Source organism: Podarcis muralis, chromosome 1 (genome assembly GCF_964188315.1).
Source record: "Podarcis muralis chromosome 1, rPodMur119.hap1.1, whole genome shotgun sequence".
Lineage (NCBI taxonomy): Eukaryota > Metazoa > Chordata > Lepidosauria > Squamata > Lacertidae > Podarcis > Podarcis muralis.
The window spans coordinates 135,656,127-135,677,079 of NC_135655.1; the positions used below are offsets into that span (position 1 = coordinate 135,656,127).

Below are 20,953 nucleotides of genomic sequence, written 5' to 3' on the forward strand. Positions count from 1 at the left end.
GGGGAGATGAATAGTCTCTCCCTTCCTTCTCTTGTGCCTAGCAGGGCATCGAGAGGGTTCCAGGCTCGGATAGCTCCAGGGAAATGTAGCTTTCCTGAGGACTACTGACATGACAGTACCATAACTACTTGAGACCTTGGCACCAGCACTCTAGTGCAGGGGTCGGCAACCTAAGGCCCATGGGCCACAAGTTGCCCACGGGGGTCGTTTAACCGGCTCATGAGCCGCCCCTGAACTGAGCCACCTGTTCAGCGAGTCCCCGTGTGCTGCGCTAAACCAGCGTGGAGAAATCGCATCTGCGCATGCTCAGACGCCGAAAATCGTGTCTGTGCAGACGCCAAAAACCGTGCCGTTCACGTGCGATCCAGCCCACGGAGGGATCTCCGCTGGAGTGAAACCGGCCCAGGCGAGGTAAACCTTGCCGCCCCCTGCTCTAGTGTGATGGAGCAGAACATACCAGGCACCCAAGGAGGGAGGGAGGGAGGGACCTCCCTTGTTCCCTCTCTTCTTGCTGCCACCAGCTGCACCACCCCAGGTAAGTATGGTTGAAAGGTGACCAGCTCTCAGCCTAACTTCTCTCTCACAGGGTTGTTGTGAGGAGATGTATGGAGATGCTATCCTGAGCTCCTTGGAGGGAAGGTGGGCTTTAAAATGCAATAGCTAAATAACAACAGGCATTTGATTTATTTGCTTGTTTATTTATAACTGCCTTTCCATTTACACATCACCTCAGGCCTTAATATATAAAACAATAAAATACTGCATATCAAATCACACAGCAAAGTCCAAATACACAATTTGAACAGAAAATGAGAAGCAGCTGTAGTAATTATCTTAGTAATTGCCCCCACGTCTGTCTATTGGGTATATTTTCATATTCTCTCCTGAAACACAATGATGTAGCAAGACAGGCCTTTATTAGGGGAGGTCATTCCATACCACCCCATGCTCTGGTCGAGAGTCATTGGAAATTGAAGCCAGAAGGAATTGTTCCCTGCAGAGAGATTTCACCCTGCATTTTCCTTTTTCATATACAGTCGGCTTGCATTTTACATGTGGGTTACATTGCAGGGACAGCTCATAAAGCTGAAATCACATATACCGGTAGTAAAAAAAAGGGGGGGTGTCCTGCAGAAAGTACAGCGCAGCATTTGAGTGCACAATGGCTACTTTTAAGCTCTCAAGAGTTGCTTACTGGACTCTGGGAAAACCCAGTACAGAAATAACTTTTAAGTTCTCTGCCTTCCATGCATTTAATTTGTGCAATTTCAACTGGATCAAGTTGAAAGCGCACGTGTTAGATGTGCGTAAGGTGTGAGTCGACTGTAGTGGAGGGTGGCATTGATGGTGGTGGAAACCAGCTTTTTCCACTTGGGAACAATGCTCACCATTTAGAAGTTAAGTATATTTTCAACTGTTATTATTCTCTTTATTTTGCAGCTACAGAGGGCATGGTGTGCAGCCATTTATGCTCAAGAAATGGATGTTGGGGGCCAGGACCGGACCAATGTTTGTCCTGCAAACACTTCATCAGGGGAAGGACCTGCGTAAAGGCTTGTAATCTTTATGATGGGTAAGACACCCCCCTCTGCATTTTTTGTGCTTGCCAAGAAGTGTACTCATTATATTGAAATTTAAACAAGCATGTTGCTAGGTTCAGATTCCCATATGAAATAAGATTATTATCAATATTCATGGTTTTCTGCTCCCAAAGGAATTTGCCGTTGCAGGTGAATGTCCCAAACAACCACCAGGCAATCAATAATTGCTGGACACCATGTAGGATTCTTACATGATATCTAGTAGCTAGTCATATGTGCCCATCAAATGGGAACGATATTGAAAAATAGCCCAGCACGAAGCGAAATTGCTAGCCCAGTCTGTGATTTGAAGGCTTGCTTACCTGATATTAGCTTTGAATTGGGAGACCGAGGAGCACGGCATGAAGCAAAATAACTAGCCAGTCTTTTGAAACCAATAGTCTGGAACAATCTGAAATAAGTGTGGGATTGATAAGCACAATCTGAAATAGCTTCTTAGTGCTTTTATTATGAAATGATGAGCAACAGCGGCAAAAAAAATTGGATGCCTACGAAGTGGTCCCAAAAATCGAATGTCAGTATTTGGAAAGCAGAATAAGGGGACATTTGTGGTGGTTGGATGAATGCAGGCGTCTCCCCACTCTCACACAATTAGCATGCACATTTCCACTGAAATGCGCACCATTTTCAGTGCTGAAAGAGGACATGACAGAATGGAGCGGGGGTGGAAGAGGGCTGGAATGGCATGCTCTGCGGCCAGGAACAAAACCCCCACGTAAGAGGTGATTCCCCTGTAGTTTTGCCCATCCCTTGCTAAAGAAGCATTGTGTGATCCAAGTCATTTATAAAGACGTTGAACAACAACTGGCCCAGGAGGGAACATTGTGGCACCCCACTTGTCACTTTTCCCCAGGATGACGAGGAACCATTAATGAGTACTCTTTGGGTTCAGTCAGTCAACCAGCTACAAATCCACCCAACAGTTACCTCGTTCACCCACATTTTACCAGCTTCCTTCCATGATCCACCAAATTTGTAATTCCATTAAAAAAGAAAGAAAGGAATCAGGCTGGTCTGGCATGACTTAACTTTGAGAAACCTATGCTGGGTCTTGGTAATCACAGCATCCTTTTCTAAATGCTCACACATGGACTGTTGAATTATTTGTTCTAGGACCTTCCCTGGTATCAATGTCAAACTCACCGGTCGGTAGTTACCTGGATTTTCCTTTTTCATCTTTTTGAAGATGGGGACAAATTTGCCCACCTCCAGTCTGCAGGGACCTCACCTGTTCCAAGAATTCTCAAAGATAATAGACAAAGGCTCTGAAATTAAATCCACAAGCTCCTTTAGTACCCTTGGATGCAGCTCATCAGGCCCTGGAGATTTGACTTCATTTCAAGTAGCTAGGTGTTCCCTTACTACCTCTTTTCCTATCTTGGGCCGCAGTTCCCTCCTTACATCATTTATTCTGTTATCACCAGGTTGGGCATCGCTTTCCTTTTGGGTGAAGGCAGAGGCAAAGTAGTTGTTGAGTAGTTCCACCTTCTCTTTGTCACCCAGTAGCATTTCTCCATGTTCCCCACACAGAGGACCTACGATTTCCTTGTTCTTCCTCTTACTTCATACATAGCCAAAGAAACCTTTTGTTATTATTTTTAACCTCTCTTTCAAGCCTGAGCTCATTCTGAGCTTTAGCCAGCCTGACTTTCCCCCTGCAACTGTTGGCTACTCGAGTATACTCCTCCTTCGTGATTTCCCCTTTCTTCCATTTCTTATACACGCCCTTCTTAACTCTCAACTCATCTGTAAAGCTCCTTATGCAGCCACGCCGGTTTCCTTAGATGCCTCCCACTTTTCTTTCTTGTTGGAATTGTCTGTGTTTGGGCCTTCAATATTTCTCCTTTTAGAAACTCCCATCCATCTTGGACTCCCTTCTCTGTGAGTAATTCTGGCCATGGGATCGCACCCAGTAGCTCCTTCAGCTTTTCAAAATTGGCCATTTTAAAGTCCAGAGTGTGTGCCCGACTACACTCAGCTTTCCCTTACCTCTGTACCCTGAAACCCTGCACACCACAAAAAGTATATCCCCTACTTAGGGCTGATTTTTAGAAAGTGTATTTAACTTAAGTAGTCAACATGCTTCAATTAAGCATGCACTAAACTGCTTTTTGATGTGAGGCCTGAAAAGAGATGTTCTATCCAGAGGATGCATGAAAGAAGTCCAAATTACCCATTAGCATCTAGTAATCATAGCCAATTTCCCTGAAAGATTTTCTTTTCAAAATCTGTAGCAAAAAACCTTTTTGTAAAATCTACCTAGGTGTAATTTTAGAAGGTGTCCTTCTAGATATACAAGAACAACACTGCAGACAATAAAGACTCTTCATGTATATCCAAGAGTGGAGTTTCAAGAAATTATAATTATATGCTTCATAATTGTCCTCTTTGGTAATGGTGCTCTTCTGTGCTGCCCCCTCCCCAGCTTAACACTATTTTTGATCATTGCACTGCAATAGTTAGGATTACCAAGTCATACATCCTTATAATTGTTCTTCCAACATTAAACTGGGGTTCTATTTGTGCTTCCCATCCCATGAGAATATACAGAGCTTGCATTTTATCATAGTGCATATACTTTACAACAGAGGTGCGAGTGTGTGATGCCAATCAGCGAATGCTTCAACACCTTCCTTTCGCTTCTTTCCCTGTAACTGAGGTATTGACATCTGCTTCCCATTTCATAAGGAAAGCAGGGATCCACAGGGCTCAGGAGCACAAGGGTAAAGTGGGGTTTTGTATAGCTGACTATTTAGCTCTATCCCCAATATATTTTATCTTATTGTTACGGCTGATGCAAGTAAAATTTCTGTCTATCTACACAGGGAAACTTTCAGCATCCGCTTCCATCTGCCACTTCTCTGCTGCAAATTGTCGTTTATCCCACACTTTATAGCCTTTTCGTAGAGACTCCAACTCACCGAACTGAGTCTGCCACCAGAGTGTAGTTCCAGCCTTAGGCTAAGCATTGAAAGTAGGAAATTGGTGGGTTGGCTCTGTTTCTCTAATTTTGCACAGAATTCCCACACACACTGACTCTAAAAAGTACATACAGAAAACAGATTTACATTCAGATAGCTCTTTTTCTTGCCTGTCTCTCGGCTCATTCACCAGATCTTGCTGTTGTGCTGCAAAAAAAAAAAAACAACAAAAAAAACCAGATGAGCTCTGCATGAGCACTTCAAAACATTACAGTTCACAGGATGTCTGGAATCTCATCGTGTTTATTATTACTCATACATGATAGTCCTTTTGTGCCTGCCTGAGCAGGCAAGTGGGAGTGGGAGGTGACGCATTGGGTTTGTTGTGATTGAGAAAATATGTTGGAAGAGAGACCCTCATCTTAAAACTGATGAAAACTGATAATCTGATGCAGAGCTGTCTTAAGCATATGTGGCGCTGGGGTGCAAAGATCCACCCGCCCCCCCCCCCCCAGGTTGCCCAGTCCCAGGTGCGCAGGAGGGCGGAGCCGTCCGGCCGCCTCAGGGTCTCACTGGCTCGGTCACACCCGAACTCGCGGCACAGAGCCGCCCACAGCAGAAGAGCCCCCTGCAGCGCTCCCTATACGCAACTCTCAGGGCCCGGACTCTTGGCCTGGCGCCCCTGAGAGCCCGGGGCCCCACACCCCTAGCGCCTATGGGTAAGATGGCCCTGATCCGATGATACATTTAATGTGTGGTTTGCTAATGTTACGTATAGAGTACTGCAGTTCATCTCTTGAATTGATTGGTTGATTATTTTTATGCCGCTTAATATATTAAAAATCTCTAAGCTGTGTGCAGAAAACTGAAGCAACGGACAACTTAAACAAAATATTACCAAAAAAAACCACAGTCACATATAAAAATGTTACATTAATGCAAAGTTACTCATATATTAAAAAAATCAATATCATTTCGTTTTCCTTTTAACACACCTTCCCTCTCAGCCTACAGGTTCTAACCCAAGGTCTAAACAAACTCTCAGTTGACACACAAAAGTCTCATAACATTAAGAAAACAAGAAGATGGACAAGTATATGGGGCTCCAATTATTGCAGGAGTGAGGAACCTTGGAGGTGGGCCGTCCCAAACCAGGTTACAGGAGACAGGCTGGAAACCAGCTAGGTACTGGTCAGACCTCAGCTGGAGAAAGGGTGACTGAGAGCCAGCAGTGCACTTAGTGAGAACTAACAGTTGTCCCACAGTGACATTACTTAGACTGAGGAAGTATCCAGACCCAAGAATCTTTATACTGGGCAGCACCAGATTGATCCTCCCAGGCCAGTAGGACTATGGTCTATGATATGAGACACTGGCTGAAATTGCTTGCAGTTCCCCTTCTATCCAGCAGCCGGGGTGGTACAGTGCCTAGGTAGCAGTGAACTGTGAAAGCTAAACAGTGTTATATCAGCAAAGAGGAACCTGAGGCTTCTCAGATGTTGCTGGAGTTGCACTCCCACCCTACCTGATAGACCGAGCTGGCTGGAGCTGGTGGGCTCTAACAACATTGGGAGGGCCACAGTTTCCCCAGCCCTGCATCATGGTATGATCCAATAATTGGTGCTCATAGTGCTTGACTTGTGCAAATATCTTCTCCAGACCAGCAGAATTCTAATAGAATGGGTGGGTGGTTTGGGTTTGTTTTTTTTACTAGGAGCCACTTCTACCCAAGACCTAGCATTAGAGTTATCTGTCTAATGGAGACTCACCAGTGATGGGAAAACTGAGCAGGGAGACAATATTAGTCTGCTTCAGCCATTGTCCCAATGTCCTCCCTCGCGTTGCAACAAAGCCTCTCCTCCATACAGAGGGGAGGAGTTGTGAGCAGGAGCCATTTCCCGTGTTGGCAGGGGGTGTTCCAGCCCCTGCCCAGCTGGCTTGGCTTCTGCGCCACGCCCTGAGGTAGCCAACCAATCAGGTGGAGGCTTGGGGGCGGGGTTTTGCCACTCACATGTGGCCGCGGCAGCACTTCCCTTTTATTCCGCTGCTGGTTTTCGTCGGACCACCCACCCTCCCTCCCTTGGTTCATTGCTTGGTTCTTGACCTTGCTATGGACCTGTGGTTGGTTGCCTTGGTTGTCCAAGGGGCCTGGTAGGAATTTTTATCCAACTGGCAAATCGGCACCGGCCACTTGGTTTTTCGCCTACCTCGTAGCAAATCGTCACAACGTTTAGGTATTGGCGGTTAGTCATTGGAATATGTTTGTGTATTGGAGGGCAGGGTGTGGCCATTGCCTACCCCTCCACTTTATGCGTATTCCGGTAAAGGAATCCGGCGGTCGTGGATCCTGTCCAACGCCCTTGCTGGTGGCTAGGGCCATGGCACGACCCCCAGTGACATCAGGGGGAGCTTTCAGTTGTATTTGCATCAACAGGCTCCTCCCACTGGTGATTAACCCTTGTTAGACTCACCCCTCCCTGAGGGGGTGGAGTCACGCTCTTTTGTTTTATCCAATGCCTAAGCCAATACCTTTCACATGCTGTAAAGTTGTGACCTTTTTTAGCCCATTAACCTAATATACTGTGTCCATGTCTCTTTCTTATCCCCAAGCGGGTGGAGGGTCCTTGAATCACAAACCTATCTAGTATGCAAAGAGGGGTTTGGGAACTGAATGGGCAACTGTTAGGCCAGTTCAGGTCTGCCTGGTGTTAGGCAGAGCAATTGAAACTGTTGTCAGGATGGAAAGGTAGGGGTTAATAGTCCTACACAATTCCCATCCACAGCACCATGTTAACACAGATGGCAGTTCCAAAGATATGAATTCAGAGGCAGCTCAGAGATAATTCTTGTATATAGCATTTGGATAAGGCTTTTTCTCCCCTAGAGAAAAGAATAACTTGTGAGAGTTATTTAAGTTGTAACAAAAAAGTTGCCAAAGTTACAGTTCCATGAGATGGAGGAAACCATTCTGGCTGACTTTAGGCCAGTGGTGATCAAATTCATCACAACCTTTAGCAGCCTCTTCAGGATCTGCAAAACTTGTCTTTTTATCTAGGTACGTGCTGCCTCCACTTTTCCATGCTCAGAGTTTCACACACTACACGAAATCTCTCAGCATCCTTGCTTTTAGGAACTGTGAACAAAAAGCAGGGGCACATCTTCATTCTCGGTCTTCTCAGCCGTCAAGCCACCAATATTTTTGTGGGAAGTAAATTGGATAAAACCAGAGGAGAGATTGGTTTGGTAGAATCATCGATTCATAGCATTGTAGAGGAGTTGGCAGGGACCCTGAGGGTCATCTGGTCCACCCCCTGCAATGCGGGACTCTCAGGGGAGATGAGTGTCCTCGCTGGCAGAGCAGTCATGTTTGCATCAGAAACTGAACCAGCCCAGTTACTGTTTGGACCCTCCAGCATCTTTAACCCTCCTGCTCTTTCCACAGGGAATACAGGGAGTTTGCAAATGGTTCTGTCTGCGTGGAGTGCGACCCTCAGTGCGAGAAGATGGACAACAGGAGGATCACCTGCCGGGGGCCGGTGAGAACAATCTAGAGGCAGCAGGATTATACCGTAACAGATAGCTGCTACATATACCTTATTCTTAATTATATTTTATTTTATGGTTAACTGTTCCAAATGGCTGGTTGTACACTCCAACACATAACCACAAATGTGTTTTAAGTTTTATATTAAGGGTTTGGGGGTGGGGGGTTGTTTTGCTTTGTCATGTTGGGAAACAGGGCTGGGTGAGTGTTAGCTTGCATCTCCTTCAAAGAAAGAAAAATAAAATCCAGTACAAGTTCTTGAATTGGGGGGAGGGAGCAGTGCATGGGAAGCAGGCTTTTCAAGGGCTTCAGTATGAGCCATAAAAGTAAAAATGCAGTGGATCCCATGAAGAAACTAAGAGATCTTGCGCTTCAAAAAAAATTGGTCACTATATTTGGTATATCCTCAGTAGCTCCTGGGAAGAGATCTGAACACTGTAGTTCCTTTTGTCTGTGTAGGGAGCAGACCAGTGCACCAAGTGCTTCCATTTTAAAGATGGCCCCAACTGCGTCGAAAAGTGCCCTGATGGTGTACAAGGGACAAACAGCTTCATATTCAAATATGCTGATGAAGACCGTGAATGTCACTCTTGTCATCCAAACTGTACTCAGGGGTAAGCTTATATACTTTAAGTAATGGCCATTTCCCCATATTCCCCAATGTTTGCTTAAAATATTGTTAATGTGTGTTGTTATTTTTTAAAAAAATATCTACAGAATAGGAAATGTATGCTTGCCTGCCTGTCTTAATTTCCCATTTTGTTTATATTTGTAGATTGGATTTTATTAACAATATGAGTCTGTGTGAGCCTGTAGGTATTTGTGCAATATATACACAGAGCCAGGTACATTCTAAGTTGAGCATTTTGAGACTCCGTGATTTCACTGGGAAAGTGAAGCTCATGCTTGACTTTGACTGGGTTGTACCATAGAGTGAGAGAGTGAGTGTTTGTGTGTGTAGGTTGCATGGATGCCAGTGTGCAAAATGATACTTTAAAATTGTTTATTTTAAGAATAGAATTGTAGAGTTGGAAGGGACCCCAGGGATCATCTAGTCCAACCTCCTGCAATCCAGAGATCTCAACTGAAGCATCCAGGACAGATGGCCATCCGACCTCTGTTTAAAAATTTCCAATGTAGCCGAGTCCATCACCTCTTGTGGGAGTCTGTTCCACTGTCAAACAGTTCTTACCGTCAGAAAGTTATTCCTGATGTTTAGTCAGAATCTCCTTTCTTAAAACTTGAGGCCATGGGTTCAGGTCCTACTCTTTGAAGCAGAAGGAAACAAGCTTGCTCCATTTTCCACGAGATATTTGAAGATGGCAATCATATCTCCTCTCAGTCCTCTTTTATCCAGGCTAAACATACCCAACTCTTTAGGTCCCTGAGTTTGATAAAATGCTGTTTATATTGATAGCGCCATTATAAATGCAGAAGTCAGTTTTTGTTAGAATGTCTCTGACCTTTGAGATTTTATAAAAATGCATAAAGATTATGCCTTACATTGGAATATCCATTCACTATTTTTTCCTTCATATACCACAGCTATACAGTTACTGTACTAATTTAATAAAGTGTGACCAAAATAGTTTGTTTGATGAAAAATATCCCCATCTATATCTGGAAAACAACATAATCTTCTAAGGTTTTGCTTTTAGGCATCTGTGATTACATTTCCGCTTCAGTTGTTATGTTCCAATGGCGAGTGTTTAACACTTCTCCTCTAAACCTATTAAAATGGCTCTTGTTTTCTGTTGAATGCCCCTTGTGAATGGTGCACATTTGTGGATGAAGCAACCCCAATACAAATACAGAAACTCTCATTCATATTTATTTATGAGCTTTTCCTTTGGTTCTGAGTACCATAATTCAGTTGGTAATTTTTGCTGAGCAGATGTCATGGGACATTGTTAAAAATAAAGGACTTGCTTCCAGAAGACTTCAGTGGGATGCTTTTCGAAAGATAGTGCTTATGGCTGAAGAACTGTAATATTACTTTCTGAATGAACCATTGAAGACACACATACACGCACAAGCAAGGTGGCCCAGATCAAGCAGACTGGGCTTGCTGATTGACCCATACTGCATTTCACTGCATAATCTTTCACCCTTTTTAGCAGCATCTGCCCATAGTGATATCTGGGTTACCCAGAAAGCAACATTGGTCTGTGGCAGAACACTACCTGCTATATAAATAGCTCATTCAGTGCTTAGCATTATGCTTAGTAACTTGACTTGGTTCAGGGGGTGCTCTATCTTCCATAGGACACACCTGAACGTAACTTAAGACATCTCCAGCTTCAGACTGGCAAGAATTCTGAAGACTTCCCTAGAGACAAGGCAGAGGAAGCTTGAGGGGATAGCAGAATCATGGAGTCATCCCTTCCATTTTTCTTATCTTTCTCATCAGCTCATTTCCCCTCTTCTCTCCCTCCCAGCCCCTAGAGAAAATTGGTCTCTAAAGGAAAGGGCTATGAACATAGACAGCAACTGATAAATGGGACCGGCAGCTCTATGATCCCAGCCAGCTTTCTCTACCCATCTTTGGAGGAAAATGATCTACAGTCAGAGCCTTGCTTATTTTTTACACGATATGCATTACATATAGCAAAGAGTCTAAATCAGTGCATATTCAAATGCCAATGTTCAGCATGCAGAATATAGACTTTAGCATAATCATAAAGAAAGCTGGCACTGCAACAGCTGAAGTAATGTGAGCTGCGAACGTTTAATATGGGCCACTTGAGTTAAAGATGGTTTCTCTGCAGTGAGCCAGTTTGGCTATGCCCAGCCAAAAGCAAGAGGCAACAACAGCAAAATCTTCATCCTGTAAAATAATCATTCACAAGAGGCTTTTATTGTTTTGCAGCTAAAATTAAACCAGTAAATTATTCAATAAAATGTTGATGTCAACAGCTGTTGCCATTCAAAATGAGACCTTTTGCTGTTTTTGCAAATCTAATTACAACAGAGCCATTAGGGAAATGAAAGTAAGATCGCAGAGACACTGCCAGAATCTGTTGCAGAGGCATCTTCCATTTGGCCCTTTAAAATCTGGGTTATATAATAAGAAAATTGGGAGACTATTGGAACGAAGCAACGGAACAGATATGGGGTGAGAGAGAAAGGTGTAGAGCATTTCTAATGGTGTCCTCCATTAACATAATGTTTGTGCAACATTTAAATACTACATTTTAACTCAAGATGGAACTGTGACATTGCAAACTGCTCCAGGTAGCTTAGCTAAGATGTGAAATGAAGTGAAAACACTTGGTCTGCTCTTCACTTGCTATGAGAGAAGAGATAATGTGATTTCATGTAGGACATGATATCATTTATTATTCCATTGTGGAAAGGAGTGGGAATGCTTCATATATTGATAGTGCCATGCAAAGTTTATTTTTTATCCATTTATATAGGTAGGCTCCTAAAGATTTTACTGGTTCTGCTCCTAAGCCTTAAGTACAGCTTGACATGTAGGAATTTAGCTGGTGAATTTTTTCTCCCTCCTTTATTTCTATGATGTGGGGAGTGGAGGAGAGAATAACTTACTAAATTTCTGCAGTCTGTTGAGCATACAAGCAGCACCAGGAAAAAAATTGTTGGCCAAACCCATTTGTAAGTTGAAATTCAGTCCTTACAATCAGACAGACAGCGAAGAAAATTTCTCCAGGCAAAAGTAATATTCTTCAATATGTTGTGTCATGAATTATTTCTTTTGCTGGAGCTTCTGGAGGCTATGGAGAATGAAATGTGTATCCCTCTTCATAAAGGAGCACATGGAACAAATCCCCCAGTTCTGCCGCTTTTGCTACAGGAATCTTTGTTTTGCTAGCCCTTCCTATAAGAATTCACACGCGGTTTTTCTTAGGACTGCCAAACCATGAAAAATGACAGCATTAACAGTAATTTTACCAACTTTCTCTTTGCCTACTCTGAAACCCCTGGAAAATTACCTTCTGTAGCAGGTGGTTTGGCTTTGGTTCAGTGAAATGTGCTTCCTGATAACTTCCTGATCTTTGCATCATTAAAAGTAAAACATGGTATCTTGCCACCACTCAGAATATCCTAGACTCAGATGAACAAAGAAGCAGCTAAATGGGGGGGGGGGGGTATATTAATCTTATGGCTAAACGAAACAAAACAAAAATGCAACAAGGTACCACTCAGCAACACTTTCCTTCATACTTTTATGAAGATTGCTCCCTATATTAAATGTACTTCTGTCACTCAGTATTAATAGGAAACTGAGTGGTCATAATGAATGCCCCAGAAATCTAGATTTAATGTCTCATCTGTCAGGCACTCATTTAGATATGCCCTGAGACAGAATTAGTATTTTCCCTCCCTTTTTCTTTCTTTCCCATTTTCCAACTCATAACCACCCCCACCCCCCCAGCTTCCTGGCTTCACAATAGAAATCAGCACTTAATGTTTCTTTCCTCCATGTACAAAGCAAATGGAAATAATATCAGCAGTGATCAGAATGTGATACCTGTTTGGTTATTTGGCCCACAATAGGAATGGTTGGAATGCTACTTCATGTATTATTATTTACCAAATAATTACTCTCCTTCCACATGTATGTCTCAAGATGATGTACAAAAACAGAAGAAAAACAGCTTTTAAAAGCACAAAAATAGGAATAATTTCAGTTAAACAGGAACAATGATTTCTGAGTAGAGATTCTTGAGGAATTTTATATTTGCAAGTAGTGACCTGATCTGCACTTACCAGCAAACTCACTGGCAGCACATGGCATGCTAAAGCGAATTCTGGAGCCATGTTGCTCCAGGAGGGTCTACAACTATTGTCATCAGGTCCAGCAAGGAATCCCATTTTGTATTTGCCTGGCACAAACAGGGGCACCAGGTTCCTGTGACTGACCTTGCCCCTACCTCCATTTCAGTTCTCCCAGAATGCACTGTTGTATGTAAGTACAGCACGGCATCTGAAGGCAGAGGTGGGTTGAGCCACATAGAATCATAGAATTGTGAGCCACTGTTGTCCTCACTAATCTCTGCCTGTATCAGTCAGATAAAATATATTCTAAAATGCATATTTTGAGATTAGAAATGCATATTTGAGAGAATTTTATCTAAGAATTTAAATACAGAAATACTACATTTTAAGGTGGATTTTTTTATTTAAAAAGATCAAATTAATGAGGAAATGGCAGTACCCTTCCCCACTTCCAAATCAATAAGTTGATTCCCACTGTAGCCAATAGTAGACATTTCAAATGATGGAGGTGGCCTTTTCTCCTTATGCCACTCAACAGAACAGCACTTTAAAAAACCTAGATGCTAGCCTTTCATTCAGGAATGTCCTGTATAGTATATCCATCACCCTCAATAAAACTGTGCCAGCTCCTCTCTGTTCTTCAAGTCTGTGTTTTTCCAGTTTCCCCGTGGATTTGCCCTGGATGTGCAGGAGAGCTTTTCTTTCATTACAGCACTCAAGTTCCTCAGCCAGCCAGAGATGCTGGGTGAGGTGGGCACTGTGCGTGGAAAGCTGTCACCAACATACATAGGCACCCTTTGAAACCCATCTCAGATGTTTTGTACGGTAGGCACATTTCAAGAATAAAAGGAATGTGAGCATTTTGAGAACAATGACTAAGGAACACATTCCATCACCTCGCAGTGCACAATGTTCTCTTTCTCCTTTACGTGTATAGATCAGGTTAGATCAGTGAAGGTACTCAACAGAAGTAGGGGGGTGTTTTGTTTTATTTTATTCTTCCTTTATTCTGAAGTGTGTGTTTCTTTCCAAAGAAAACTAACGTACAAAACAGAAGAAGGCTCTGTGCATTTAAATTGAAAGGTTTTGTCAACTTAGACAACAGGTGAGGTCCCCCCCAAAAAATGCAACCATGTTCATGAAGCTTTGAGAATATGTGAAGCAGAAAAGCGAGAAAGACTCCAAGGTGAGAGATTCCCCTTTTATGCCAGCCAGTTCCCTAGATGGCTAATGGACTCTTCGGCATCCATAGAAGGCATTTTTAAATAGCTAAAGAATGCCTCCATGCTCTGCTTCTTTTGATGTGCTACAGAAGAGAAGCGGTAGAAGTTTGCATCCTCTTTTGTTATCAGCACAGTTTCATGGGAACTGCAGAGAGGGCCTCTGAAGAAGAAATATTGCCAGAAGCTCAGTGGCTGGATGAAATGCAAACACTTGAAGCCCAAAACAACTGAACTGCCAGGCGCCCATCTGAATCCTCTTTCTTTCTTTTAATACCCGGAGTGGTGTTTAAAACCAGACCTCACACCCCAGAGGAAGCTTTCTTTTCCATGGCTGCTATAATTTACCTGAACCTAGTTTCTGTAGGATACAGTTAAGTTCATCTATCTATTAAGACAACTGCAGCCACCTGTTTTGGCAGTTTATATGGGAAAATAAAAATAGGAGTTTTGACAAATGAAAACAAGGTAAGAAATGAAGTGGAAAGAACAAGGAATCTGCCAACGGCTAGGTTCATTGCACTTTCACACTCAGATTGCTATTTTCGCAATGCCACAATGAACTGTTAGAAGGTAAGTAGCTCAAAAACCACAGCCTGGCCAGTCTCATTTTGTTCTCTGTTGCTTGATATCTTGCACTGAAAAAATGTTCCCAGCAATGATTTCATGACAACTTGGTTAATTCTGAGAATGATAACCAACTGCCTGGACCAAGGCAGAATGCAGAGTCTTTGTTTTCCTGCCTACGCAATGGCTAATGCATGTTTTTTCTCTCTTTCTCCTTCCTTCCATCGGGATTTGCTGCAGGTGCATAGGCCCACGCCTGGAGGACTGCATTGGTTTCATGGATAGGTACTTGCCGAGCACTCGCTCCTCTTGCCACACCTCCCATGTTCCATGTGTGGGCAAAGGCGCTTGTGTGTGCATGGCCCCTGTGAATGGTGAATGATATTTTCTGTTCTGTAATTGCCTGCAGGTGTAGAGGCCCCTCTAGTCATGACTGCATTTACTATCCGTGGACACGCCAGTCCACTTTACTACAACACGCTAGGTAACATCCGTCATCCCTGCTTTTTTGTTCTTCTTCTTGCCCTTTTCTATATTTTATACAGTAGGGGAGAATCGTGCTAACCAGTTTGCTCTGGGAAATGGATTGGCCAGTGTGCAGACTGATTCTTGTCTGCAACTCCTCACAAGTTCCTCAGAGTGCTTAAGGTGACTGAAGCACATGTAACTGAATACAGGAAGATATAGATGCACCATATCTTCACCAAAGTCTTAAATTGATTACACAGAAAACCCAATCATTTTGTGAGGGAGAGTACAGTGGCACCTCAGGTTACAAACTTAATCATTCTGGAAGTCCATTTTTAACCCGAGGCACGCATTCCCTACATAGGCCTCCCGCGGCCCTGGAAGCAGATTGCGTTCATATCCTGGGGCAAAGTTCGCAACCTGGAACACCTACTTCCGGGTTTGTGGAGTTTGTAACCCGAAGCGTTCGTAAGCAGGACTGTTTGTAACCCGAGGTACCACTGTGGTGGTCCATGGGGAACTCTAAACCTTCTTGTCAAACTTCAGTACCCAGGATTCTTGGGTGGAGGGGACAGCCACAACAGCAAAAATGAAATATACGTTTGTGAGTATTTCCCTTTTAAAAAGAAATCTATATTTATTGAATTTGAAATTGGACATTGATAACATGAATAACTGTTGTCCCCTCTTATTCCCTGCTCTCCCCCACCCCCAATACCAAACATAGACATAGCTGGTTGATACCAGCTTTTACAAAGTATGCAAAGTTCATCTGATTTCCTAATTTAATAAATCTATGATAATTATCTGATTGATTTTAAAATACAGTTGATTCTTTCAGAGCAATTGCAACATTTCTTTCCCTATGAAAATAATATAAACTCTTCACTAGTAATTTGTATCCAGCAATTCAAACTGGTTAACATGACCTCCTGGTTCAAGCATTCTTTTCTAACCTAAAAACTAATTGTTACCTTTTTTTATTTAAATCAACATCACCTCATAAAGAATTGTACCTAGTTCTCTCTGGTTTGTCTTTCAAGTAGAAAAGTAATACATATGCTCAGTGTGTGTTTCTGAAAATGTCTCAATATCTTTGGTTTGTTTATTTAATTAATAATTGTGTGTGGTTTTGAAGGACTAGAGTTACCAAAATAGAAATTTGCCTAAAGACTATATATGGTGAGTCTGGTACCATATTTGAATTATGTGTTAAGATCATACAGCAGCCCTGGTTATTGCAAATCATCAAGAAGCAACACATATTTGTATTTTCAAAAGAAATTTCAATCAAATGCACTGCAGCCCTTGAGTGAACTCATTGTGCCACCATATACTTCCTTCCTGGCACACAGAGAGAGATCCTGCACAGGGGGCATAAAAAACAGGGCAGGTGGAGTGAGTGCGGAATGGGACTCAACAGATTTATTTTCTGTGTGACATCCAAAGACTTTTGCTCTGCTGCAGAAGAACATAATTGCTTAGGCTTGCAGCCTTGTCCATTGGGGATATACCTTGTGGACACGTCAGTGCTTACTTCTGAGCAGATATGCTGCAAAGCTCCTCCAGGTGTCAGAAAGATTTCAGGCATCCCAGACTGCTGGTTGGATTTGATCACTTTTGTTTTCTTGATTTAAGACTGGGATCGCATGAAGTCCCCTAAAGATCCCCCTATTGTCAGACTCAGCCAAACATATAATTGTCTGTTTAGAGCTTGTAATCGCATTGTAATTGCACACTAGTGTATACCAGCATATAGATCTGGTGCAGACTATGGGCATGAATAATTTCCTAATTGTCTTACTCACTTGTAACACTAAGGAGCCAGATGTTGCTCAGTTCCTGCCAGTTGAAAATTCCCTAGCATAGGGCAGTTGGCACAGAATGGCACCATCAACTCTAAAACCAGCTTAGGAAGCACATGCCAAGGAGAACAGGAGAGAGCAGGACTCTGTGCCAAAGTTAGTTGGCAGCGCTTCTGTGAGTTGGCAGATGGGTTGCAGCCTGCTCACTGTTGTTACCCACCCACCTAGCTGCCCCAAGATTTTCTATTGTACTTTTCACAGTTGTTTCTGGATGACGGCACTTTATTGCACCGGGAAAAGGCTACATTACCACACATTCTCTGAAAATCATGATGAGAAAATTAGTCCTGACTTGCATGGACGGTATGGCAGTGCAGCCTGGCATTTTCAAGCAGCTGGAGCTTCGGTTCTCAGACCATCTTCTCCTAACCTCCAGGGAGTTTTGAGCACTCACTTCCCTTTCATAGAATCATAGAATCATAGAATCATAGAGTTGGAAGAGACCACAAGGGCCATCGAGTCCAACCCCCTGCCAAGCAGGAAACACCATCAGAGCACTCCTGACATATGGTTGTCAAGCCTCTGCTTAAAGACCTCCAAAGAAGGAGACTCCACCACACTCCTTGGCAGCAAATTCCACTGTCGAACAGCTCTTACTGTCAGGAAGTTCTTCCTAATGTTTAGGTGGAATCTTCTTTCTTGTAGTTTGGATCCATTGCTCCGTGTCCGCTTCTCTGGAGCAGCAGAAAACAGCCTTTCTCCCTCCTCTATGTGACATCCTTTTATATATTTGAACATGGCTATCATATCACCCATTAACCTCCTCTTCTCCAGGCTAAACATGCCCAGCTCCCTTAGCCGTTCCTCATAAGGCATCATTTCCAGGCCTTTGACCATTTTGGTTGCCCTCCTCTGGACACGTTCCAGTTTGTCAGTGTCCTTCTTGAACTGTGGTGCCCAGAACTGGACACAGTACTCCAGGTGAGGTCTGACCAGAGCAGAATACAGTGGCACTATTACTTCCCTTGATCTAGATGCTATACTCCTATTGATGAGGCCCAGAATTGCATTGGCTTTTTTAGCTGCCGCGTCACACTGTTGGCTCATGTCAAGTTTGTGGTCAACCAAGACTCCTAGATCCTTTTCACATGTACTGCTCTCAAGCCAGGTGTCACCCATCTTGTATTTGTGCCTCTCATTTTTTTTGCCCAAGTGCAATACTTTACATTTCTCCCTGTTAAAGTTCATCTTGTTTGTTTTGGCCCAGTTCTCTAATCTGTCAAGGTCGTTTTGAAGTGTGATCCTGTCCTCTGGGGTGTTAGCCACCCCTCCCAGTTTGGTGTCATCCGCAAATTTGATCAGGATGCCCTTGAGTCCATCATCCAAGTCGTTGATAAAGATGTTGAATAAGACCGGGCCCAAGACAGAACCCTGTGGCACCCCACTAGTCACTCTTCTCCAGGATGAAGGGGAACCATTGATGAGCACCCTTTGGGTTCGGTCAGTCAGCCAGTTACAAATCCACTGAGTGGTAGCATAGTCAAGACCGCATTTTACCAGCTTCTTTACAAGAATATCATGGGGCACCTTGTCAAATGCCTTGCTGAAATCAAGGTAGACTACATCCACTGCGTTCCCTTCATCTACCAGGCTTGTAATTCTGTCAAAAAACGAGATCAGGTTAGTCTGACATGACTTATTTTTCAGAAATCCATGCTGACTATTGGTGATCACAGCATTCCTTTCTAGGTGCTCACAGACTGTTTGCTTAATGATCTGCTCCAGAATCTTCCCTGGTATTGATGTCAGACTGACTGGGCGGTAATTATTTGGGTCCTCTCTTTTCCCCTTTTTGAAAATAGGGACAACATTTGCCCTCCTCCAGTCTGCCGGGACTTCGCCTGTTCTCCAGGAATTCTCAAAGATGACTGCCAGTGGTTCTGAAATCACATCTGACAGTTCTTTTAATACTCTTGGATGCAGTTCATCTGGCCCTGGAGACTTGAATACATCTAGACTAGCCAAGTATTCTTGTACTATCTCCTTAGTTATTCTGGGCTGTGTTTCCTCTGCTGAATCATTTGCTCCAAATTCTTCAGGTCGGGCATTGTTTTCTTTATCGGAGAAGACTGAGGCAAAGAAGGCATTGAGGAGTTCAGCCCTTTCTGTGTCCCCTGTTTGCATTTCACCATCTTCTCCTCTGAGTGACCCCACAGTTTCTTTGTTCTTCCTTTTGCTACGAACATACCCATAAAAGCCTTTTTTGTTGCTTTTAACCTCTCTAGCAAGCCTGAGTTCATTTTGTGCTTTAGCTTTTCTGACTTTGTGTCTACACGTGCTGGCTATTTGTTTGAATTCCTCTTTGGTGGTTTCCCCCCTTTTCCATTTTTTGTACACATCCTTTTTTAATCTTAACTCAGTTAAAAGTTCTTTAGATAGCCACCCTGGCTTCTTTAGGCACCTTCCATGTTTCCGTCTCATTGGTATTGCCTGAAGTTGTGCTTTTACTATCTCCCTCTTAACAAACTCCCAGCCATCTTGAACTCCCTTTCCTTTTAGTATTACTGTCCATGGGATCTCACCCAGCACTTCCCTAAGCTTTATGAAGTCGGCTTTCTTAAAGTCGAGAAATTGAGTCCTAGTATGCTTGGCTGCTCCTTTCCGCTGTATAGTAAACTTCAGAAGAGCATGATCACTCGCGCCTAATGATCCTTCCACTTCTACCCCACTAACCAGGTCCTCAACATTGGTTAGGACCAGATCTAAAATGGCTGTTCCTCTTGTTGCTTCTCCCACTTTCTGGACAATGAAGTTGTCTGCAAGGGCAGTGAGGAATCTGTTTGACCTTATGCTCTTGGCTGAGTTTGACATCCAACAAATATCCGGGTAATTGAAGTCCCCCATTACTACTATCTCCCTTCCTTTTGCATGCTTGGCCATCTGTTCCAGGAAGGCATCATCTATGTCCTCCGTTTGGCTTGGGGATCTATAGTAAACTCCCACAATGAGGTCACTGTTATTCTTCTCTCCCTTAATTTTGACCCAAATGCTCTCACTTTGGCTTTGAGGTTCTAAATCTTGGATCTCTTCACAGGTATACACATCCCTGACATATAACGCCACTCCTCCTCCTTTCTTGTCTGGTCTGTTTCTTTGAAATAGATTGTATCCCTCCATTATTACATTCCAATCGTGGGATTTATCCCACCAGGTTTCAGTGATTCCTATTATGTCATATTTAGTTTGCTGTACCAGGAGCTCAAGCTCATCTTGTTTATTTCCCATGCTTTGCGCATTAGTGTACAGACATTGAAGTCCATTAATCATTCCCCCGTGTCTCTTATTTAAGGATTTTCTCCTCCCACTACTAGGTCTGCATGCTCTTTGCTCCATTCGGTCTATGACATTTGGATGATCATCTTCATCAATTGATAGACTCCTACCTTCAGGAGCACTGTCTCCCTCCCCCACATTAGTCAGTTTAAAGCCCTCCTGATGAGGTTTCTGAGATTTTTTGCAAAAACATTCCTCCCAACCGTTGTGAGGTGCAGCCCATCGCTTGCCAGAAGTCCATCTTCAAGAAACTGCATTCCGTGATCTAAGAATCCAAACCGTTCCTGTTTGCACCATTTGCGAAGCCAGTTGTTCACTTCCACTATTTTCCCCTCTCTCCCTGGGCCACGTCGTTCAACTGGGAGGACAGATGAGATGACAATTTGTGCATTTAATTGCTTCAATTTCCTGCCCAGAGCCTCGTAATCTCTTTTGATCTTCTGGAGGCTATTGCTTGCAGTGTTCCCACATGAACCAAGAGGAAGGGGTATTTGTCAGTGGGTTTTATGATTCCTTGCAGTCGTTCAGTTACATCTTGGATCTTAGCCCCGGGGAGACAGCACACTTCCCGAGACATCTTGTCAGGCCCACAGATCACTGCTTCTGTTCCCCTCAGTAGGGAATCCCCTATCACCACTACACGCCTCCTCTTAGGTCTGGTCGGGGTTCTTCTGTGAGCTGTCGGTTCCAAGGTCGCCTGGACATTCCCAGAGGACTGCCTTTGCTCCTCGTCTTCATATACCTGATCGAC

At 43.4% G+C, this 20,953-nt stretch overlaps 1 protein-coding gene across 6 annotated transcripts in view; it reads left to right on the forward strand.

Moving 5' to 3' along the window:
* The window catches only part of ERBB4 (erb-b2 receptor tyrosine kinase 4), a 760,363-nt gene that overhangs the window by 586,494 nt on the left and 152,916 nt on the right, over positions 1-20,953 (forward strand). For 2 of the 6 annotated variants that reach the window (XM_028704728.2, XM_028704741.2), the window contains exons 13-17: positions 1,441-1,573; positions 7,965-8,058; positions 8,526-8,680; positions 14,837-14,881; positions 15,006-15,080. In XM_028704728.2, the coding sequence (XP_028560561.2) occupies positions 1,441-1,573; positions 7,965-8,058; positions 8,526-8,680; positions 14,837-14,881; positions 15,006-15,080 (502 nt within the window). The remainder of the gene's footprint in view (positions 1-1,440; positions 1,574-7,964; positions 8,059-8,525; positions 8,681-14,836; positions 14,882-15,005; positions 15,081-20,953) is intronic. The other 4 variants (XM_028704748.2, XM_028704762.2, XM_028704734.2 and 1 more) reach the window with 2 other exon arrangements.